Source organism: Chiloscyllium plagiosum, chromosome 42, assembly GCF_004010195.1.
Source record: "Chiloscyllium plagiosum isolate BGI_BamShark_2017 chromosome 42, ASM401019v2, whole genome shotgun sequence".
NCBI classification, from domain to species: Eukaryota; Metazoa; Chordata; class Chondrichthyes; order Orectolobiformes; family Hemiscylliidae; genus Chiloscyllium; species Chiloscyllium plagiosum.
In genome coordinates, this window is record NC_057751.1 from 9621029 (window position 1) to 9645200 (window position 24172).

Consider the following 24172-nt stretch of genomic DNA (forward strand, 5'->3'; position numbering starts at 1 on the left):
TCATACTTATTTTTCAAGCAAAGTAGTTATGAGAAAGGACATAAACATTATTGATTGGGCTGACACATGTCCTGTGAAATTTAACATAGATGTAAGATGATAAATAGTTTGGCATGTATACAGTAAATATTGAAACTTCAAAGGGAGCCAAGGAGTGGAAAGAAAAGATGATTCAGGTATGCAGGTCTGAGAAGACAAAACTAAAGATGTTTTTTGGTTTGATCCCATTTTATATAAACAGGGACACAGATTATAAACGTGGTCAAATCACTGTACGGGACACTGTGAGGAAGTTCTCTTGTGTTGGATGTCCTGTTTCACCGAAAGTGTCAAGACAGCAGTAATGAAAATTCAGACATATTTCATTTGCTTTAAGCACTTTGGCACTCCTTGTCCTTGTTAAAGCTTCTATACGAAGGAGAGGTTGGTTCAACTGAGCCAGTCTTTACTCGAGCTTTGAAGGGTGAAAGGGAATCTGATTGAAACTTTGAAAGTTCTGACAGGGCTGGACTGAGTACATGTAGGTAGAATGTTTCTTATGGTTGTTGGGGGTCTCAGCATGTACGGTTTGTTATTTCAAATGGCGATGGAAGCTTTTTTTCACTCAGGGTGGTCTTCCTGTAGAATTTTGTATCAATGAAGGCTGTGGAGCTGAAGTCACTGGGCACATTCAAGAAAGTGGGTTGATAATTATTTCGATATTAAAGGCTTCTTGGGGTCTTGAGAGAAAGCAGGAGGAGGGCATTGATTTGAAGTCAAGCCGTGGTTACATTGAATGGCAGAGTAGACTCTAAGGCTGAATAGCCGTTTTTATGCATGCAAAACTTTTTTTCATGTTAAGCCAGTCAGTCAAGTCTGCCTTGAAACTAAAGGGACACTTGTGACATGTATCTGTGCACTACACAGCATTGTACAACAGCTTTTGCAGTCCAGTATGTTCAGCATGAATCGGCATTTTGCCATTTGGAGACTTGCACATTGTTCGACGGTGAAGCCTCAGTTGTTTCTTGGAAAGCCTCATTTTCTTTCAGCTGTCACTGGAGGAAATAATGAGTGTAAATCTGCCTCTACCACATAATGCATCAGTGTCCTGAACTTGATGGTTGCAAATCTGGATTTAACTGGCTGAGATGACCCTATTCATTGTTTTTGTAATCTTGTTTCAGTCTCTTTTCAAGTATTGGGTGACTCAGCCACAACTGTAAAATGTTTATTGTTTTCTGTCTTCAGTCTTCAATGCAGTTTATAACAGTGATGACAACGTGTTTGTGGGAGCTCCCACGGGTAGCGGGAAGACAATTTGTGCAGAGTTTGCAATCCTTCGAATGCTTCTGCAGAACTCTGAAGGACGCTGTGTGTACATAACTCCAATGGAGGCCTTGGCTGAGCAGGTGATACCATGTGTTTCACATTGTTAGAATGTTATTAGAAATGAAGATTGACTGTCTTGAGACTCAAAGAGTAAAAAATGCTTTCTGCAGTTCATAAATCGTCTTGAAAAGATTGCATTTGGGATTTCTTTTGTGATAAATATTCACACCATTTCTTGCTGTAGTTTATCCATTGAGTAACTGAGCAAAGCAGGCAAGCAATGTCCAAACTGCTTACTAAGTTACTTGATCTGAGCCAAAGCAGGGATTAGTCTGCTACAAATCATTTCAATTGCCTTGGTCCAGAAAGAGTAAATTAACTAGCTTTCCTGCCCTTGTTTACTATGTAATCTGTTGCTGTGTGGCAATTGTCAAATATCCTCCTGAGCTTGTAAGCACCAGGCAGCATTTGTTGTCCATCCTGACTTTTCCTTAAGTAGTTGGCAGTGAGCTGCCTTCTCAAACTGCAGCAGTTATTTGATGTAGATAGACCCACTAAGGGAGGGATTTCCAGGAGTTGGACTCAAGAGACACTGAACAAACAGTGATATCTTTCCAAGTCAGGATGTAAAGTGGCTTAGGAGGGACTTTGCAGGTGGTGTGTTGAAATAAGAGAAGATAAAATGGTTGAAAATTTATTTCCCTATTCAGTTGGACCAATATTTGTGCAATGAGCATTTAATTGGAGTGGAGGAGACGATGGGCAGTGTGCAGTGATTTCATTTCACGCTTGGTCAATTGCAGAAGACTGATGATTGAGGTATGATGGTGGACGTTAGCACAATTGCCTGTGCAGAGTCAACTGAATAAGTACCACATGAGAAATGTCCTGCTGAATTCTCTGCTCCCACTTTGAAAACTGTCCCAAGTTCAGAAGGATGTGTTAATACAGACATCTCTGCCACAGGCATTCCTTGTGCAAGATGCCATGAGACTCTTATTGAGCTGTGACATTCCATTTAATGGATTGCTGCTGTTAATAACTCTATGCTGTGCTCCTCCATGATTTTGGTTTGTGCCAAATTGACACTGTATCAATCCTGAATTTGCTCCCCTCATTGTAGTCCTGACCAGTTGATTGCTCCTGCAGGTTTATGCAGATTGGTATGAGAAATTTCAGCAGAAGCTCAGCAAGAAAGTTGTGTTACTGACAGGCGAGACGAGCACCGACCTCAAACTGTTGGGCAAGGGAAATATCATCATCAGCACACCGGAGAAATGGGACATCCTGTCCCGACGATGGAAGCAGAGGAAAAATGTCCAAAATGTAAACCTGTTTGTCGTGGATGAGGTTCACTTGATTGGTGGAGAGAATGGGGTAAGGCAATGAGTGTTGTCTTGATAAAATAGTTAACAATGGAACTGCTGTTTATTTCAAGATATTAGTTACTACGTGACAGGTTCAAGTCACATTAGGCATCCAGATTGAGAATTGGATGGGCTAAAATATGCTGCTTGAAATTTGTTTTACTCCCACCAGTGCCTCACTTTTTGATTTTTATGACTTGATGGCTTCTCCCAATTTTCAGCCTGTTTTGGAAGTTATCTGCTCCCGAATGCGATACATCTCCTCCCAGATTGAGCGGCCAATTAGGATTGTGGCTTTAAGTTCATCGCTGTCCAATGCGAAGGATGTGGCTCATTGGCTTGGCTGTAGCACCACTGCAACTTTCAACTTTCACCCCAACGTGCGGCCAGTACCTCTGGAACTACACATTCAGGTATGATAGTGCAGGTTTAGGGAGCAGAGTTATTTTTGTCAACTAGGCTTTGAATTTGTCTGAAACTTGAATCACAACTTCGAAGACCACACACAATAAAGTCCAAAAGATCCAGATATTGAACTTAAATCCATTTGGTTAAAAACAGGAAAGGAACAAAATTCCCACTTAAAAATGTGGAAGAGTACTTGAAGTGAAATCATGGCATGGCTGTACTAGTTGATGCAGTAATTCCAGATTCCATCTCCAGCCGTGCTGCTTGGTGTCTTGGTAAGGAGCAATCAATCAGACATCCAGCATTCAGAAATGTATAAAATAGGAATCTGCTCTGCCATTCATCATCATCATGGCTGATGGTCCAACTCAATAGCCTAATCCTGCTTTCTCCCCATAATCTTTGATCCCATTCACTCCAAATGATATATCTAGCCACCTCTTGTATACAATCAATGTTTTGGCATTGGATAGCATTTTGAGTGCTAGCCGGTGATCTCTCCTTCAATGTTTAAGTGTCAAAATGAAACAACCTGCTATCATTTGCTGTGTGTTGATTCACAAATGAGGCATGAGGACTAGCAAATTAGTCATTATTGATTGGTACTCCAGGAGTGTTAATATGTTGAAAAGAGAACAGGAGGGATGGAAAATGAATTTCTGAATATTGTTTTGAATGCAGGGCTTCAATATTAGCCACACGCAGACTCGCCTTCTGTCCATGTCTAAACCTGTCTACCATGCCATCATGAAGCACTCTCCCAAGAAACCAGTCATTGTCTTTGTGCCCTCTCGCAAGCAAACAAGGTTGACTGCCATTGATATCCTTACGTTCTGTGCTGCTGATGTCCAGCCACAAAGGTAAGTTAAATTAAACCCAGAAGATTTTTTTAAATGGACTCCCAAGTTATATTTTGAACTTCTGTAAACTCCAATTCCATTTGTTGTAAAAAGTTTGTTTGTTCCTCAATTTTGAAATTGCAATGACCAAAACTCCATAATTCATAATGTCTTGTTTAATGAAGTTGTGGAATTATTGGAACATGTCTGGATTCCTGACATGTGAATTAGGTGTCAGTGTTGTGAGTGAGAACTAATGTTCAATTCTCCCTCCTACCTTTACAGGTTTCTACACTGCACAGAAAAAGACTTGGTTCCATACCTTGAAAAACTAAACGACAACACTTTAAAGGAGACCCTTGCAAATGGAGTTGGTTATCTGCATGAGGGGCTCAATCTGGCTGAGCGCAGAATTGTGGAACAACTCTTCCGCTCTGGTAAGGATGCTAATGATTGTTATTACCTGTCAGGATAGTTGTGAGAGTGACTGATGTTAACATCAGATTGAGAAGACTTGGTACAGATTTTCTAGCCTTGAGATGTGCAATTTCTGTTTGGCTCAAATGAGTGAGTATACATTTGTCCCACAATGCACTGATTTCCCTCAGCAAGCGTCTTTTGATGATTTCAAACAGTTATTCTCTCTGTGAGTGAAGTTCTCCCGATCTTTTTCTGTACTTCTGTGTGAGGATTGTACATAGGAATTGCAAACTCAGTTGAATTTTCATATGCAAGCCATTTGTATACAAAACTGGCTCTAAGGTACAAGACTTGGTGGTGGTGGAGGATGGCTTTTCAGACTGGAGGCCTGTGACCAGCAGTGTGCCACAAGAATCGGTGCAGGGTCCACTGCTTTTCGTCATTTATGTCAATGATTTGGATGTAAACATGAGAGATATAGTTAGTAAGTTTGCAGGTGACACCAAAATTGGAGGTGGAGTGGATAGCAAAGAAGGTTACTTCAGAGTTTGGGATCTTGATCAGATGGGCCAATTGGGCTGAGTGGCAGTAGGAGTTAAATGTAGATAAATGTGAGGTCCTGTATTTTGGAAAGGCAAATCAGGGCAGGACTTGTATGCTGAATGGTAAGGTCCGAGGGAGTGATGCTGAACAAACAGACCTTGGAGTGCAGGTTCATAGTTACCTGAAAGTGGAGTCCCAGGTAGATAGGATAGTGAAGAAGGCATTTAGTATGCTTTCCTTTATTGGTCAGAGCATTGAGGAGAGGAGTTGGGAGGTCATGTTGCAGCTGTACAGGATACTGGTTCGTCCATTTTTGGAATATTGTGTGCAATTCTGGTCTCTTTCCTAGAGGAAGGATGTTGTGAAACTTGAAAGGGTTCAGAAATTATTGACAAGGATATTTGTTAGGGTTGGAGGGTTCAAGCTACAGGGAGGGGCTGTTTTCCCTGGAGCGTCAGAGACTGAGGGGTGACCTTAGGTTTATAAAATCATGAGGGGCGTGGATAGGGTAAATAGACAAGGTCTTTCCTTTGTGTTGAGGGAGTCCAAAATTAGAGGGCATCGGTTTAGAGTGAGAGGGAAAAGACTTAAAAAGGACGACTTCTTCATGCAAAGGGTGGTGCATGTGTGGAATGATGTGCCAGAGGAAGTGGTGGAGGCTGGGACAATTAGAACATGTAAAAGGCAATTGGATGGGTATATGAATAAGAAGGGTTTAGAGGGATATGGGTCAAGTGCTGGAAAAGGAGACTAAATTAATTTAGGATATCGCTTCAGCATGGACGAGTTGGACCTAACGGTCTGTTTCCGTGCTATACATCTCTCTGTCTCTAATTGGAACAAATGTTAGCACTGTCCAGATGCTTTAAATCATGGCCAACTGCATAAAAATGATAAATGTCAATTAATATACTTCGAATCATTCTCCTCCTCTCCTACAGGTGCAGTGCAAGTGGTAGTTGCCTCAAGGAGTCTCTGTTGGGGAATGAATATCTCCTCTCACCTTGTAACCATCATGGACACCCAGTATTATAACGGCAAAATTCATGCGTGAGTATTTTAGAGCATAGCTTGGAATTCTGTATGCCTCCTTTGCTTGTATAGTTATAACACAATGATCCACTGATGGAATGCATCACCTGAAGTAAACATATGAACAGAAGAGTACTCATTTAACTTAGAATCTTTACTTTCCCTGTTATGTCAATATTTCTGAATCTAATGGCATGCCAGCTTTATGGAGCATCCATAGGATTCAGCCAGGACTTGGAATATTTGTTTTCACTGGATTTGACCTCATTAATTTTACTGTTTAATTGTAATTCTTTTTTTAACTGGATGACTGATTGATTGAACTGGCTGAATTGTAAAATGTTGGCTTTGTCACTTTGGGGCATTTGTATTGTAATACTAGGCACTTCTAACTGACTGCTTAAAAAATTGACTCTGCGCTCAGTGCAATTGAATCCCTCATGCAGATAATATTTGCAATGGTCTCCCTTAAAATTCATGCATAATTTTAATTGGATCTTGTATGGATAACTTTATATTTACTTGTGGGAGAAAAACAAACCACTCTGTCCACCATTTGCTCAAAGAAACCATGTATGTTCTTCGCCAAATAGAGCCTACCCATAATGCCAACGGCACCTCAACTTGACTACATTCAGCCTGGGGGAACAAACAGTGAAACAAGACATTACCTAAGCAGTTTCCCGACTGAAGGAATACACTACCTCGGTCATAGAGTCATAGAGATGTACAGCACGGAAACAGACTCTTTGGTCCAACTTGTCCACGCAGACCAAATATCCCAACACAATCTAGTTCCACCCGTTTCATATCCCTCCAAACCCATCATATTCATATTCCCATCCATTCATATTGCCTCTTAAATGTTGCAATTGTACCAGCCTCCACCACATCCTCTGGCAGCTCATTCCATACACTTATCACCCTCTGCATGAAAAAGTTGCCCCTTAGGTCTCTTTTATATCTTTCCCCTCTCACCCTAAACCTATGCCCTCTAGTTCTGGACTCCCCCACCCCAGGGAAAAACTTTGTCTTTTTATCTTATCCATGCCCCTCATGATTTTATAAAACTCTATAAGGTCATCCCTCAGCCTCCAAGACTCCAGGGAAAACAGCCCCAGTCTCTTAAACCTCTCCCTCTTGCTCAGATCCTCCAACCCTAGCAACATCCTTGCAAATCTTTTCTGAACCCTTTCAAGTTTCACAACATTTTTCTAAGCGGAAGGAGATCAGAATTGCATGTAGTATTCCAAGCCTAACCAACGTCCTGTACAGCTGCAACATGACCTCCCAACTCCTCAATACTCTGATCAATAAAGGAAAGGATACCAAACACCTTCACTATCCTATCTACCTGTGACTCCACTTTCAAGGAGCTATGAACCTGCAATCAAGGTCTCTTTGTTCAGCAACACTCCCTATGACCTTACCATTGAGTGCATAAGTCCTGCCAAGATTTGCTTTCCCAAAATGCAGCACCTCGCATTTATCTAAATTAAATGCAATCTGCCACTTCTCAGCTTATTGGTCCATCTGACCAAGATCTCGTTGTAATCTGAGATAACCTTCTTCGCTGTCCACTACGTCTCCACTTTTGGTGTAATCTGCAAACTTACTAGCTATTCCTCTTATGCTCACATCCAAATCACTTATATAAATGATGAAAAGCAGTGGACCGATCCTTGTGGCACTCCATGGTCACAGGCTTCCAGTCTGAAAAACAACCCTCCACCACCACACTCTCTGTCTTCTACCTTTGAATCAGTTCTGTATCCAAATGGCTAGTTCTCCCTGTATTCCATGAGATCTAACCTTGCTAACCAGTCTCCATGGGGAACGTCTTACTGCAGTCCATAAAACATCACGTGTACAGCTCTGCCCTCATCAATCGTCTTTGTTACTTCTTCAAAACACACAATCACATTTGTGAAACATGATTTCCTCATCAAATAGATGTCACCATCTATTTCCCTACATTCTGTATCTTCTATGTCCTTTTCCACAGTAAACGCTGATGCAAAAGACTCATTTTGTATCTTACCCCATCTCCTGCGGCTCCACACAAAGGCCACCTTGCTGATCTTTGAGGGGCCCTATTCTTTCCCGAGAGTAGGTCAAGTTTTGCACCTTCTCTAGTAGGTACATCTACAAACTGAATCAGCAAGTTTTCTTGTACACCCTTAACAAATTCCTCTCCATCTTAACCCTTAACACTTTGTCAGTCCCAGTCTATGTTTGGAACGCTAAAATCCTCTACCATAACTACCCTGTTATTCTTATAGATAACTGAGACCTCCTTACAAATTTGTTTCTCAATTTCCCTCTGACTATTAGGGGGTCTATAATACAATCCCAGTAAGGTGATCATCCCTTTCTTATTTCTCAGTTCCACCCAAATAACTTCCCTGGATGTATTTCTGGGAATATCCTCCCTCAGTACAGCTGTAATGCTGTACCTGCGAACTGGTTTTTCTACCTCAATAGTATCACTGTTCCTGAAGACACGAAGATATTCCCTGTCTCCCCAGGTACTCAATCCCCATGAAACCCAAGCATTAGGGGGCTGATGATAGACAAGAATGAACACTACCCGAGGGACCTATTGAAGCCAGGATGATAGCCTTTAGCACCCGTTTCTGTAGATTAGCGAAACCTCCTGTTAGAATTGTTAACTGATGGATACTGCTGGACAAGCAGTTGTTTTGAATTATCTGTAATCAAAACTGCATTGTCATGTAAAGAACGTTTCACTACTGTAATCCTATAAGAACTGTCTGTACTTGAAACTCCATTTTGTGTCAGTCCAGTCAATTTGTCCTTCCCACAATATCGTGAGAAATAAATCAGTGTTTGTCAATTTCACAAGATCGGTTTGTGACCTCGATTTGTAATTGGACAATTCTCAAAAATAACTATTATGCAATATTTGATGCACATTGTGCCAAGATACATTAAGAATCTTTAGCCTATCACCTGTCCACTGTATTTCATCCAGTTGCATAACACAACCTATTCCTGGTTGTTTGTCAAGACACTTGAAAAGTAGAGGGGTCTCATAATAATTATGCGTTGAACACTGTGACTTCTGCTGCCCTGCAATTCTCAATCCTATCTGGACGACTTGTCAATTATCCCTAAATTTCACAGTTCACTTCATATCTGAACCTTTTTATCGGTTTTACAGCAGGCATGGTATCTTTGAGCCCTCGGAGAATTCCGGCAAGTTTGGATGGTCCATCACTGACTCTAGGTTTCTTCCTTGAGCAAAGCATATAGTGCACAATCCAAATCACTTCACGTTCTCACAGCAGTAAATTCATTGCTATTTCGAAAACTTCAATTGCAGAAAACTGCATTTGGAATTTGGAAACTGACTAGCACATATTTGTTTGGTTTCAGGTATGTGGATTACCCTATTTATGATGTTCTGCAAATGGTTGGGCGAGCTAATCGTCCCTTACAAGATGATGAAGGGCGATGTGTCATTATGTGCCAAGGGTCAAAGAAGGTGAGGATGATTGACTGACTGATTCACACATGCCTGTATTCAATTTAGCTCTTATGCTTTGTCAGTGTCTGTCTGCACATTGCCAGGATCTGCACCACGTGTGTATTGTTACTAAAGTTCAGGCTGATCCTTTGTTTCAGGATTTCTTCAAGAAGTTTCTTTATGAGCCACTGCCAGTGGAGTCCCACCTTGACCATTGCCTACATGATCATTTCAATGCTGAAATCGTTACAAAAACCATAGAGAACAAGCAGGATGCAGTGGATTACCTGACCTGGACCTTCCTTTACCGTAGGATGACCCAGAATCCAAATTACTATAATTTGCAGGGTGTGTATTTGCATCATTAATTAGAACAAAAAGTTTAAGTCATTCTGATGCCACAATCTGAGATGTCTATTTTTATGGTGTAAGACTTTGTCACAATAATTGGTTCACTGTGTAGCACTTCGACTTCTTTATCACAAGATTGTGGGTTCATGCCATATTATAATTTAGCCTGGTGTTTGAGGGCAATATTGAGTAAGAGCTGCCATCTTTCAGGTGAGAGATTAAGATTCCGTTCACTTGAGGTGCACATGAAAAGTCCCATGGGAACTTCCCCAATGTTGTTAATTACTCCTTAGCTCACATGACAAAAACATATTACTTGATATTGCATTGCATTGCTGTTTGGGGAAATTGCTGATAACCCAGATGCTGCATCCCTCATATTCCAACATTGATAACTCTTTGAAAAGACCTAATTAGCTGTCAAGTGCTTTGGGGCATCCTGAGATTGTGACATGCTCTGCATCAATGCAAATATATTATCTACTCCAGTCAGTCTCCTCATGTAAAATGACTTTTGCCTTATCCATCCAACGTGCACGAATACTGGTGCAAACCACTCTGACCACACAGAATTGTGATCAGTCGATATTTGTTTTGAGGGTTAGTCAAGTTCTGTTTTGTGAAGGGGGGCTCCTGACTGCCATGGGGTGAGAATGGCAAAGCTTATGTCCGTAACCATGAAATAAAAGTTTATGTGCCTTTGATTCAAACTTGCAATCCCACCATCTCAAAGGGCAAATACATTCCCTTAATTGAGCTGGCAATATGTTTGCTGAGGTGCCTGTATTTTAGGCAATTTGCTTAGATGATATTTAAAGAATATTTAATGGCAGTGTTCATCTGAATATGCTCCACTTTGCCAGTTTAGGCTAGGCTAGGAGGTGAAGACTTTTGCTGGGACAGTCTAGTTCATCTAATAATGGTATCCAATTTTCTATGCAGGTGTGTCCCACAGACATCTTTCAGATCATCTTTCACAGTTGGTAGAAAATACTCTGAATGACTTAGAACAATCCAAGTGCATCAGCATTGAGGATGAGATGGATGTGGCACCATTGAATCTTGGAATGATTGCAGCTTACTACTATATCAATTACACCACAATTGGTGAGTGCTGCAATGTCATGGAGATGGGGTGTATTATGCAATCTCGCAATCACTTGTCTTTCATGATTTGTCAGCTGAGTCTGTTGTGCAAACTCTTGTACTCGAGTGGGGAGCTCCTGTATCATAACTCATTGCTGTGAAAAGGTTTGTTCAGAACATGAGTATGTCACTGACTTTGTTAGAATTAGAGTTTGGTGTTTTTGATTTCAGAGCTGTTTAGTATGTCACTGAATGCCAAAACGAAGATCCGAGGTCTGATTGAGATCATCTCCAACGCCGCAGAGTATGAAAATATTCCCATTAGGCACCATGAAGATAACCTGCTGCGACAGGTCAGTACGTATGAGAAGTGAGCACATAACGTTGTGTGAATTATTGGTCCCATTTGTGTCACTTTAAGTCTGTTTCTGTTTCTTGCTTTTACAGTTGTATCAGAAGGTCCCTCACAAGCTTAACAACCCAAAATTCAATGACCCTCACGTGAAGACAAACTTGCTCCTTCAGGCACACCTTTCCCGTATGCAACTGAGCGCCGAACTACAGTCCGACACAGAAGAGATCCTCAGTAAGGTGAGAAGCGAAACTAAAAGTTCAAGTATTCAAATGTTATGACATGCACATAAGATTCAATTGTTGTGCTCAACCCAGGAGCCTTAATAAAGGTTGGTGACCTGCAATATTTCATTTCCTAACAGGCAATTCGTTTAATCCAAGCTTGTGTGGATGTGCTGTCCAGTAATGGCTGGCTCAGCCCAGCTCTGGCCGCAATGGAACTTGCCCAGATGGTGACCCAGGCGATGTGGTCCAAGGACTCATATTTGAAGCAGCTTCCACATTTCACTTCTGAACATGTCAAACGCTGTACTGACAGGGTGAGGATGCTGGATGTTATGACAACCAGATACGTGTGGAACTTGGCAACACACATAAATTGGCCGGATAAAATAAAAGGCAGGCATCGAGCAGTGTGTGGATAGTTTGAAGACGTAGTTAGGCTTACACTTTTATTTATGCAACAAATGTAGGACGAGGATGACTGTGACAACAGAGTAAATGTTCAATACGGACAGCTTCCTTTTTCTTATTGGTCTCTTGGCAATCAAAACATTAGTGGAGTTGGATTGACTTCATTGCATGGAGATTGAAGGTCAGATGGTGAAATGAGTGATTCAGTAATGCTTTAAACCTATAACATAATTTTTTCCTAAGTCTTTATTTCTCTGATTGTGAAATCTGTCAGCAACTTACTTGTTGCTGTATTAGAAAAACCTAATTGAGAGCTGACTTGAGTTGCAGGTCTGAATTTGGTAACATAATGTAATTTTCTTCCAGGGGACTGACAGTATCTTTGACATCATGGAAATGGAGGATGATGAACGCAATGCACTGCTGCAACTCTCTGATGCACAGATGATGGATGTTGCCCGGTTCTGTAACCGGTATCCCAACATTGAGCTTTCCTATGAGGTGATTGACAGGGAAAATATCAAGAGGTAAGTGTCATTAATGGAAAATGACCTTGGATGAGTAATCAACAAAGACTGTGTCCCATCAGGTGGGATATCAATTTAAATCCAGCCCAGCTGTAGAGGTTAAAGTAAAAGTTGATATTTGTCCCATATTTTTCACTGGACTTGATGATGACAAGGATAAATGTCAAGCACTGAACTTTTTCAGTTGTTTGGAAACTGCAAGTTACTGATGGCTCGAGAGATGAGGGTTATGTTTTTATTTCCTAGTAAAACAAGTTGCAGAACCAAAGATTTAAACTAAATCTCTCATATGGATAGTTATTCAGAGAGGATACTGGAAGCTGGGTCTCATGTAGTTCGATGGATGTAAAGTCACAAGCAAGCTATACTTTATTTAAAGGCACCTTCATTTTATAGAGTCACAGGATATTGGATAGTTAAGTATCCCCAACTAATTAAATAAATCACATAGAATGGAAAAGTTATAAAACTTTCAGTTACTTATCTTAAATAATGTTATTTTGTTCAGTGGCTCCTCAGTCGTAGTGATGGTACAGTTGGAGCGTGAGGAGGAGGTGACTGGACCTGTCATTGCACCCTTATTCCCTCAGGTGAGTCCAAGCTGCAGTATGGAATTTGTTTCTCAGCATCTCAGGATTTCTAGGATCCTGAAATTTTCTCTCAAATTTCTGTTATGTCTCCTTCAGAAACGGGAGGAAGGTTGGTGGGTGGTGGTTGGAGACCCCAAGACGAACAGCCTGATATCCATCAAAAGACTGACCTTACAGCAGAAGGCAAAGGTGAGTGTCAACACTTGGGAAGGAAGGTTATCCACTCTTTAATCACATTTGGGGTGACTTGAGCTACAAGATAGCTGACACGACAGTGTATTTTACTTTGATTGGATTTGGAAGGCATTGTCAACTGTCCCTTGGATTAAGGGCCTATATTAAAATGAGGAAACATTCCTATCCAAGGTGCAACAAGTTCAAAGCTCAATTGTGCATGTTAGAAAAATTTCAGCTAATTACACGATTGAGGGATCTGGGATAAAGGCAGGTCTCAGTTGTTGCACTGAAAGAGCAGTGATCGGTTCCTCTTGTTCATGTAATTTCAAGGTAATTTGTTTGAAAGCCAGATTCCCTGGGAGACCATATGGAATGCCTAAGCACAGAGCTGCTCCATTAACCCATTTGTATTAGAGCAACATGGCTAAAGATTTGCAAAATGCTGATTTACCATGTTAACCATGAGCCATTTCTGTATACATGGGGACACCAGTAAATTACATGAAACAGAAATATGTGAGAAGGTCGAATCTGGTCACCTGAAGGTATTCTCATACGTTGTACTTGTGTATTTTAGGTAAAACTTGATTTTCTTGCACCAGCTCCAAGTACCCAACATTACACGCTGTATTTCATGAGTGATGCGTATATGGGCTGTGATCAGGAGTACAAATTCAATATTGATGTCAAGGAAGCTGACAGTGAAGGTGAAAGTGACTCTGACTAAACATCCACTTGCAGTTCATGACGTTGTAAAAACTGCTCTGAAGATCATCCATGACTGAGACTTGGCTACATACTGTTTCTGCAAAGATTTACCTAAAAATAAAGGTTTTTGTTTTGCAGTGACTACATACCATCTTCCTTCAACAGCAACATTGCTTAATACTTTGGTTCAGGGTCTACAGTTCAGAACACAAATTTTGAATGTAGGGCTGCAGTAATTTGTTATACGTTTTAAGAATTGCATTTGGACCAAGTTTTTGCTGCCTGCTTTTTCTTTTAATCCCCTAGAAAGTCTTTGCTAATGTACAGTTTTATTAAGTTTTGTCTGGTGAGTTGTGACAGCTTTGTACCCTATTCATTGTGATGAAAGGTTGGCCCTAATAAATGTTTAATTTTAAATCAACTGGTTTCTGTTTCAACTGCAAGTGTTTCATGTGATAGTTACCACACACATCCTTTTCAAGTGTTTGTGCTCCATTGTATCCGTTTCCATGAGAAAGATCAACATTATTTTGGTCAGTCTGTTAGACATTGTTGAGTTTAGAGATTGACTGACTGAATCTCACGTGAGCAACACATGGAGACAATTCGTAACTTGGTTTCAAAAAGTGTCCATTTCAATTTCAAAACATCAGACACAATGGAATGGCTCAATAGTCTTTGTCCTCTCTTAGCCTAGAAGGTCATATGTAATGTAGAAACCCTACTTAAAGTTAACAGGCACATAACAGGAATTCGAGCCTTCCACATCCATCAAAGTTTTACCTGACTAATATGTGATTTAACCACAGATCCATTCATGTCACTAGTGAATGAACATCTACCAACTCAAACTTAAAGTGAACATTTGCTCTCTCATCAAATGCCATTTTGAGAAGATAGATTCAAAATAGGAAGACAAACAAGAGTAGGCCTTTCTAACCATTTCCACCTATGCACTCCACCCTCTCCTCCCTGACCTATCACCTTCATCTCCTCCCCCACTCACCTATTGTCCTCTATGCTACTTTCTCCCCACCCCCACCCTCCTCTAGCTTATCTCTCCACGCTTCAGGCTCTCTGCCTTTATTTCTGATGAAGGGCTTTTGCCCGAAACGTCGATTTTGCTGCTCGTCAGATGCTGCCTGAATCGCTGTGCTCTTCCAGCACCACTGATCCAGAATCTGGTTTCCAGCATCTGCAGTCATTGTTTTTACCACATTACAGGAATTGTCAACCTGTTTTGATTTACATGGACACAGAGTAAGCATGCATGATACCACTCAATTTGGCTTCTCTGAGCAGCACTTGCAACCTGAATTTTTTTTTCTTCAAATCCATGATCCAAGCATGAGCAAGAGGATTGCACTTAAGTGCAAGTGACAGCCCTGAACCTGAAAGCAATATCAGATTCAGAATCTTCAGTAGGTAATAACTCTGCTCCTTTGTGTCATAACGAGCACAAAATGGGTGTGCAGATTGAAATCTAATCATCTCGGTCCAAAGCCATGTCCCTGAGACCCGCCAGCAGCTCCTTCGTATTAACTTCACAATGAGGTCAAGTTGGGTTGTTTGTGCTTCAAGTCCTGGACTTTGATAAAACATTGAGGTGACAAAATTGCCAGCCCATGTCTGTTTTCCTTTGACACTGAATGGCAAACCGTGACTGAGTTGCTGATCATTGTCATGGACATTAAGCTTCTTTTAATCACATGATAATGAGCCTGACGTCAGTGTTGGATAAGTTGTTGGGAGGGAATCCTGAGGGACAGGATTTACATGTATTTGGAAAGGCAAGGATTGATTTAGGGATAATCAACATGGCTGTGTGTTTGGGAAATAATGTCTCACAAACTCGATTGATTGATTGAGCTTTTTGAAGAGTAACAAAGAGGATTGATGAGTGCAGAGTGGTGGGTATAATTTATATGGACCTCAGTGGGGTGTTCGATGAGATTCCCCATGGGAGACTGGTTAGCAAGGTTAGATCTCATGGAGCACTGAGAACTAGCCATTTGGCTACACAACTGGCTTGAAGGTAGAAGACACAGCGGGTGGTGGTGGAGGGTTGTTTTTCAGACTGGAGGCCTGTGAGCAGTGGAGTGCCACAAAGATTGGTGCTGGGTTCACTACATTTTGTGATATTTGTAAATGATTTGGATGTGAACAGGTGGAGTTTAATTCAGATAAATGCGAGGTGCTGCACTTTGGGAAAGCAAATCTTAGCAAGACTTATACACTTAATGGTAAGGTCCTCAGCAGCGTTGCTGTACAAAGAGACCTTGGAGTGCAAGTTCATAGCTCCTTGAAAGTGGACTGGCAGGTCGATAGGATAGTGAAGAAAGCACAACAACAAATTGCAGATTTGTAATATGTCTGAACTTGGCGGTATATTGGGCTGGAGTACAGACTTACACGAGGGAAGGCTTTGAGGAAGCCCAGTACTACTGCTGCTTCTTTGACCAGTGCAGTTGAAAAGTATTCTTCCCCATTTATAAAAGCTTGACAAATCTGCCACTCAAATGTGCAGAAATTGTATCAAATCACAGGTGTACATCTGAAGAATCTATTCACAATATGCAACAGTTGTCTACCAGTTGTGTACAAGCCTAAATACACTTACACTCAAAAGTGATTTTAATTGTCTTCCAAATGAAAGAGTAAACAAATTGTTAATGTTAAATTGTTAAGCTCTCGACAGATTAGATAAAGACAGAACATGACCATTGAGTGGAAACATAACTAGTGCAAATGTGAAAATGGGTAAATGATGTAGTCATGGTGATTAATTCCAGACTAGACAGTGCCTATACAATGCATTTGTTACGGATATGTAACATTTTCACGTGATTGCATGCTTGCATTAATCTTCAAACTCGTATATCCAGATAGCAATGTCCCCATCATCACTGCAGGAAGCTAACAAGCCAGCTTGCTTGGGGTTCCAAGCCACACAATTGACATCCTGAGTGTGTGCTTTTGCAATGTGGGCCATTAATGAAAAGGTGGGTTGGTGTGGGTCCGAACCAGGGTCCTTCTCAAATATCCTGATTGCATCATCACCACATGCAGTTGCTATCGCATCAGTCATGTGACACCTGAAAGAAATGAGACTAAGTAAACACATTGCTGGACAGACATTTTGATCTGACCCAAGGAGGATGTTCAACATCAAGAGTTTTAATAGAGTTAATATGAATAAACTCATATCACTGTGGTAATTAATCAAGAGAACAGTTGTCTACCAGTTGTGAACAAGCCTTAATATACTTACACTCAAAAGTGATTTTAATTGTCTTCCAAATGAAAGAGTAAACAAATTGTTTATGTTAAATTGAGTGGCAGCAAGTGAGAATCTGGAAGCAACAGGTTCAATGTTTAAAACTGGATAAATATATTTGAAACTGGAGAGGTTGAAAGTTACAGGGCTTTGGAAATTGAAGAATCCCATGATTATTTCTATTTGAGATCCACAAGAGAGATGTTGGGCCAACTGGTTCCAACTATCCTGTTCCCTCACACCAGGCAGAATGAGAGTGGTGTTGATGTGACAATCATAAAAACATTTCAAATGGGGAACTTGCCTTTTAAAAAGGTTACTGACAGAATAATGACTTTGAACTCACCAGGAGATGTCATAGATAGGACGACTGTGGAACCCAGATAGGGTGCAGACACTTTTCCAAGACAGATCTGATCCACTGCATATCACACCTGCACCAAAAAGATAATCATGTCAAATTGAGACAACTCCCATCGCACAAAATGTTGCAGTGTTTCAATTTTGAAGATTAACAGTAAAAAAAAAGAAGCACTTATTTTACCAATGATACAAACATTTTTCAGGAATAATCCCTTTTTGATAGTGCTGCATAATTTTCTGGACATCTTGAATACTGACTCAAATGTCATCTCATTTGTGACCACATTACTTGAGGCAGAACCAGATGAGTGGAATCTTCTCTGCTAACCCTAATGCAAATCACAAACTTCACATCCAACAGAGATCACAGAACAAATTTCCTACATGGCTTGGGGGGGGGGGTTCTGATGAAAATTCTGGGCCAGAAGCCATGGCAACTGAAGCAGCCGAGCCCAGTCCTCCACCCAAGCAGCAGTGGAATGGAATGTCACAAATAAAATGGGAGCTCGCAGCACAAAGGATTTGAGTATCCACCAGTATATTCGGTGTCAGGTTCATTTATTTCCCCATGAACAAGTGTCATTACAGACAACTGAAATGGTTTCTTTCCCCCACCACCTGTTATCCATCTCCACTAACTAACCATGTTCCTAATTAACCAGTTTACTGACAAAGCCCCAAAAGAATAGTACAATGCTCCGTTCAGTCACTTTACCTTGTTCATTGCCAGGCTTGTATGCTTTCCAAATTTTAACAGTTTTGTCATCACTGCAAGATACCAAATGCTCTCCAGTTTTATCAAATGCAATGCTCCAAACTGTAGACTCATGACCTTCAAGAGTGTCAACACAGACCCAGTCATCATCTTCCTCCTTGTATAGTTTAATGCTGTTATCATAGCTTCCAGAAGCCAGGAACTAGTGTTGAATTGAGAAATACACATTAACAGTTAGTTGTACAGTCTTTACTACATTGCATCATTGAAAAGGTACACCGTATCTGGCTCATAAGACAATATATCTAATCTAAATCAAAAGACACAGATACTGCAAACAATTAAGAACAGCAGTGAGGAATGTAAACCATGTGGTTCTTGAGAACTCTTACCTCTCCATTTGGGTGCCAGATGACATGTTTGACATCCTGAGTATGAGCATTCAGTACACTCACACACTCATAATCATCATCTTCATCCACTAAAAAGCAAATGAGAATGCTATGAACAGTTTTTCATACAGTCCTTACTCAATGAACTGAACTGTAATCCCTTAGCAGCATGCACTACTAATTTCAGACAGTTGAGTCTGCGACAGGCCTGCAGTTTACAAAACATACATGGCATTTTGCTTTATTATTGATGTGGAAATTAACTATTCAAAATGAGACCTGCACGATGAAGTATGACCAGTAACTGATAATGGTGTCCATTGCATCATTTGATGGCTGATTGGTACCTGAATGCATTAAACCAGTTAGATCTTCATTCCTCAGTATCTCAAACTGAATCTCGTCATAAATCAACTTCTGCCATGTCCGCATGTTTTGGAGCAAAGGGGAAGTTACATATTTACACTGTGCTCTAGATGGAAATCATGTCCTGGTTCCAGCTCCAAGATGATCTGATTCAAGTGTCATTTTTTGATCCTTGCATCCACTCAATGTTTATTGTGCCCAGTTGATAGAGGGAATCCTGAGGGACAGGATGTTCATGTATTTGGAAAGGCAAGGACTGATTAGGGATAGTCAACATGGCTTAGTGCATGGGAAATCATGTCTCACAAACTTGATTGAGTTTTTTGAAGAAGTAACAAAGAAGATTGATGAGGGCAGAGCAGTAGATGTGATCTATATGGACTTCAGTAAGGCATTCGACAAGGTTCCCCATGGGAGACTGATTAGCAAGGTTCGATCTCATGGAATAAAGGGAGAACTAGCCATTTGGATACAGAACTGGCTCAAAGGTAGAAGACAGAGGATGGTGGTGGAGGGTTGTTTTTCAGACTAGAGGCCTGTTACCAGTGGAGTGCCACAAGGATCGGTGCTGTGTCCTCCACTTTTTTGTCATTTACATAAATGATTTGGATGCGAGAATAAGAGATACAGTTAGTAAGTTTGCAGATGACACCAAAATTGGAGGTGTAGTGGACAGCGAAGAGGGTTACCTCAGATTACAACAGGATCTTGACCAGATGGGCCAATGGGCTGAGAAGTGGCAGATGGAGTTTAATTCAGATAAATGTGAGGTGCTGCATTTTGGGAAAGCAATCTCAGCAGGACTTATACACTTAATGGTAAGGTACTAGGGAGTGTTGCTAAAAAAAAAGGGACCTTGGAGTGCAGGTTCATAGCTCCTTGAAAGTGGAGTCGCAGGTAGGTAGGAATAGTGAACAAGGCGTTTGGTATGCTTTCTTTTATCGGTCAGAGTATTGAGTACAGGAGTTGGGAGGTCATGTTGTGGCTGTACAGGACATCGGTTAGGCCACTGTTGGAATATTGCGTGCAATTCTGGTCTCCTTCCTATCGGAAAGATGTTTGATTAGATTAGATTAGATGTTGTGAAACTTGAAAGGGTTCAGAAAAGATCTACAAGGATATTGCCGGGGGTTGGAGAATTTGAGCTCTCGGGAGAGGCTGAACAAGCTGGGGCTGTTTTCCCTGGAGCGTTGGAGGCTGGGGGTTGACCTTATAGTGGTTTTTAAAATCATGAGGGGCCTGGATAGGATAAATGGACACAGTTTTTTTCTCCCGGGGTAGATTGTAGATTATATTACAGTGTGGAAACAGGCCCTTCGGCCCAACAAGTCCACACCGACCCGCCGAAGCGAAACCCACCCATACCCCTACATTTACCCCTTACCTAACACTACGGGCAATTTAGTATAGCCAATTCACCTGGCCCTGCACATCTTTGGACTGTGGGAGGAAACCGGAGCACCCGGAGGAAACCCACGCAGACACGGGGAGAACGTGCAAACTCCACACAGTCAGTCGCCTGAGGCGGGAATTGAACCTGGGTCTCTGGCGCTGTGAGGCAGCAGTGCTAACCAGTGGGGGAGTCCAGAACTAGAGGGCATAGTTTTAGGGTGCGAGGGGAAAGATATAAAAGAGATTTAAGGGGCAACTTTTTCAGTCAGAGGGTGGTACGTGTATGGAATGAGCTGCCAGAGGAAGTGGTGGAGGCTGGTACAATTGCAACATTTAAGAGGCATTTGGATGGGTATATGAATAGGAAGTGTTTGGAGGGATATGTGCTGGGTGCTGGCAGATGGGACTAGATTGGTTGGGATATCTGGTCGGCATGGATGGGTTGGACCGAAGGGTCTGTTTCCATGCTGTACATCTCTATGACTCTTTGCAACACTTAGCTCCCATCTACATATCTTATTAAATCTTGTCCATGTTGTCATCCTTCAGACGACACACGATCTTTGAAGGAGTTGACAGCACAGATGTGACATCATTACAGTCAGAATTGATAGGGAATGGATTAGGATCATGAGAGCCAGTTGAATTTAATTCGAGTTAATAAAATATGCAATTGTAAACCATCTCAGCAACATAGGTAACTATAAAACCATTAATTTGCATAAAAACCTATCTGATTGATGGATGCTTTTTTGGTATATAAATGTGCAATCCTTAGTAGGCAGATACCTACTGTGGTTGAGCCTTAACATGATAGAATAAATAACAAAATATACCTTTTATCCACATTGCCAATATATTTGGTGACTTTCAACACTCGACTGCCAAGGCTTATCCCATTGAATTACGCAAATTTAAAACACAAAGGAGGCTATTTGGCCCATTATGTTTGTACAAGCTGAGTTCAAGCTTATGAAAGTCAGAACTTCAAGCGCATATCCAGCTACTTAAGTATAATGGAGTTTCTGCTTTTCCCACCCTTTCAGACATGTCTCAGGTGCTTTGCAAAATGGCATTTTCAAAGACGCTAAATTCACAAAGTATGTTCTCACCTTCCCAAACCCATACACTTTTATCCCGGCTGCATGTTGCAAGAAGACTGCCAGATGGAGCCCAGGCCACAGATTTCACTTCATTCTCGTGTCCTTCCAGTGTTGTCAAAAGCTATGAAAACAAACACCAAACCTGAGAATCTTAACACTCAACTTATACCAAATTTACTGCTTCGATCAGGTCACAGGAGCACCAATGTAACTAACACATTTATCTAACATATTTTAATCTTACCTGAGATTCAAATCATCTATAAAATTGCTGCCAGAAATGTCATCATATTATTTTTGAAAACATTCTCTCAACAGAAAGATTCAGACTATAATAATACAATGCTCTTGGCAGTTTTCTGGAGGAAGTGAAGGGTTGGAGAGAGATGCAAGGGGCTGGTATTGAGAAAGAGACAGAGTGTGTGCTGGAGGGCAGATGGAGATGGGGCAGGAGAGAGGGAAGATGAAGCGTGCAGGGAGGCTGACATGAGGAAGGTACGGGAGGGAGGAGAGCTAAGGGAGAAGAGAAAGAGTAGGGAGGACAGCAAGTTATGAGGAATCAAGCTTGGGGAAGAAGGGGCAATAATGCAGTAACAGCGACAGGATTAATTGGGTGCTAAACTCATTGGTGTCTTCTGGAGTGATAAGAATTGTACAAGATGGACACAGATCTTTTAAAAGCTGATGACAGAATCTGATGCTCTGGGGGTGTAAGACCAGGGAAAATTGAACAGTTGAGAGGAGAACAGCTAAGCCAATGACATCTGCAGCTGCCCAGAGAATAGCTCTCTTAAAAGGTACCTTTATCAAGCAGCAACCTGTGAAGCATAATCCCTAAGAAGAAAAGACACAGGAAGATCCAAATAGAAGATTTGACAGCTGGCTGGTTTTGAAAACTTGATTCTTTGGTAAAACCTTAATTGGGGGTGGTTTATCGGACTAGTATTATCGAAGGGAAGGTAAAAGATTGGTTCGAGGAAGGAGCTGTAAATAGTTGTTCGTTAATTATTCTGTTAGACTTTAAGAAATAAAATTGTTAATAGTGAATTTAAATAGTTCTTGGCCTCTCGAATTTTCATAGATTACTGCACAGGATGAATCTTTTCTGTGTTGCTGGTTTAAATTAAGCAGGAGGGTTTAACCCATGTCGTAACACTCCTGCTCTACAAGGTTTCTTTGTTTAGCAATACACCTCAGGACTTTCCCATTAAGTGTATAAATTCTGCCCTGATTTGCCTTACCAAAATGTCACATCTCATGTTTATCTAAGTTAAACTTCATCTGCCACTCCTCAGCCCAAGTTATCATAGTTCTGTTGTATTCTGAGGTGTAATATGCAAACTTATGTTCACATCCAACATGTGAACATGTTCATATGTAATATGCATACCACCTATGTTCACATCCAAATCATTTATGCAAATTACAGAAAGCAGCAGACCCAGGACCCATGTTCGCAGCACACAGGTGGTCACAGACCTCCAATCCTAAAAGCAACCCTCTGTCTCCTACCTACAAACCAACTTTGTCTCAAAACGATCAGTTCTCTTTGTATTCCATGTTATTTAAATCAGACCATCACACACAGAAGCAGAAGTAGGCTATTCAGCCCAGTGACTTGGCTGATCATAACTCTCAATTCTCTCAGTGATTAAAAATCTGTCGATCTCATCCTTAAATATCCTTAATAACCCAGCCTTGCCAGTCCTCTGCGGTAAAGAATTTCAGCGATTCATTATATTTTGGGAGAAAAGTTTCCTCCACATCTGTCTTAAGTGGACCATCCTACAGTCTGAGATTATGCACTCCAGACTTTGACTGCTCCACAAGGTGAATCAACCTCTCAACGACTTACCCTGTCAATAACCCTAGGAATGTATCACGTTTCAGCAGGGTCACCTCTCATTCTTCTATATTTCAACCTCCACAACATCACCTCGCTAAGTCCTTCCATACCCAAACGAGTGAACCTTCTCTGGCCTGCCTCCAACTGGCAGTGCACGTCTCCCTCGACACAACCCGAGCAGAACATCCCCGCTTCGGACAGAAGGCCAACCTTTCCTTGGCTTCTCTGAATTTGTGGGCTCTGCAGGTCTGCCCGAAGAGGGTACATCCTCTCCCACCTCCACTTCGAGGGTCATCTCGATGTTCACGGCGGGAGAAAAAAGAGAGACGGCTACTGAAAACAGTCTCCACCTCCATGAAGTGGGGAAGGGGCACACTGCCAGCCATTAGTGTCACAGCAGGAGCTCGGGGTGCGCTACCTCAAACACGGCCTCCTTCTTCCTCCAGATGCAGGTGGTGGCGTCGAAGCTGACCGAAGCAAGGTAGGTACCGCACGGCGACCAGGAGACCTTCCGCACGGTCCGCTGGTGCCCATCTTCCAGGAGGCACTTGCACAGCCAGGAAGACCCTGGGGGTGGGGGGGAAGAAACAGAAATAAGTCAGGAGAATGAAATGTCGACGTCCAGGCCCCGTACAACCCGCCCCGGCCGATCGACGGGGAAGCCGTTCGCACCTTCTCTGGCCCAAATCCGCACTGCCCGGTCGCCTCCACACGAAGCGAGCAGCGTCCCGCTCGGGCTCCAGGCCACATACCAGGCCCGGGAGTCCGGGTGCGCCGAGAAACGCGCCTCGAGCGCCAACCGCCGTTTCATCCCGGGCGCGCGGCTGACCTGCCCTCGACAGATGCGCCAGCCCCCACAGCCACTCCTGCTCCGGATTGGTT

At 41.8% G+C, this 24172-nt stretch overlaps 2 protein-coding genes across 3 annotated transcripts in view; one reads left to right on the forward strand and one right to left on the reverse strand.

Moving 5' to 3' along the window:
* The window catches only part of snrnp200 (small nuclear ribonucleoprotein 200 (U5)), a 47208-nt gene extending 32951 nt beyond the window's left edge, over nucleotides 1–14257 (forward strand). The window contains exons 30-45 of one of the 2 annotated variants that reach the window (XM_043681313.1): nucleotides 1231–1391; nucleotides 2461–2688; nucleotides 2900–3091; nucleotides 3768–3946; nucleotides 4211–4362; nucleotides 5830–5938; nucleotides 9320–9428; nucleotides 9569–9758; nucleotides 10704–10868; nucleotides 11079–11200; nucleotides 11295–11438; nucleotides 11564–11740; nucleotides 12201–12361; nucleotides 12870–12951; nucleotides 13048–13140; nucleotides 13706–14257. In XM_043681313.1, coding sequence (XP_043537248.1) covers nucleotides 1231–1391; nucleotides 2461–2688; nucleotides 2900–3091; nucleotides 3768–3946; nucleotides 4211–4362; nucleotides 5830–5938; nucleotides 9320–9428; nucleotides 9569–9758; nucleotides 10704–10868; nucleotides 11079–11200; nucleotides 11295–11438; nucleotides 11564–11740; nucleotides 12201–12361; nucleotides 12870–12951; nucleotides 13048–13140; nucleotides 13706–13855 — 2414 coding nt within the window. In that variant the 3' untranslated portion in view covers nucleotides 13856–14257. Of the gene's footprint in view, nucleotides 1–1230; nucleotides 1392–2460; nucleotides 2689–2899; nucleotides 3092–3767; nucleotides 3947–4210; nucleotides 4363–5829; nucleotides 5939–9319; nucleotides 9429–9568; nucleotides 9759–10703; nucleotides 10869–11078; nucleotides 11201–11294; nucleotides 11439–11563; nucleotides 11820–12200; nucleotides 12362–12869; nucleotides 12952–13047; nucleotides 13141–13705 lie in introns of those variants that run through there. The other variant, XM_043681315.1, reaches the window with a different exon arrangement.
* A 2195-nt stretch (nucleotides 14258–16452) lies between these two features.
* ciao1 (cytosolic iron-sulfur assembly component 1) lies at nucleotides 16453–24155 on the reverse strand. Its single transcript, XM_043681334.1, has 7 exons — nucleotides 23963–24155; nucleotides 23709–23857; nucleotides 21454–21565; nucleotides 18584–18672; nucleotides 18192–18393; nucleotides 17460–17547; nucleotides 16453–16931 (listed from the first exon to the last, which is right to left on the reverse strand). Exons 1-7 carry the CDS (start codon nucleotides 24099–24101, stop codon nucleotides 16697–16699), a joined length of 1014 nt encoding a protein of 337 aa, XP_043537269.1. The 5' UTR covers nucleotides 24102–24155; the 3' UTR covers nucleotides 16453–16696.
* Between the last annotated feature and the right edge of the window lie 17 nt (nucleotides 24156–24172).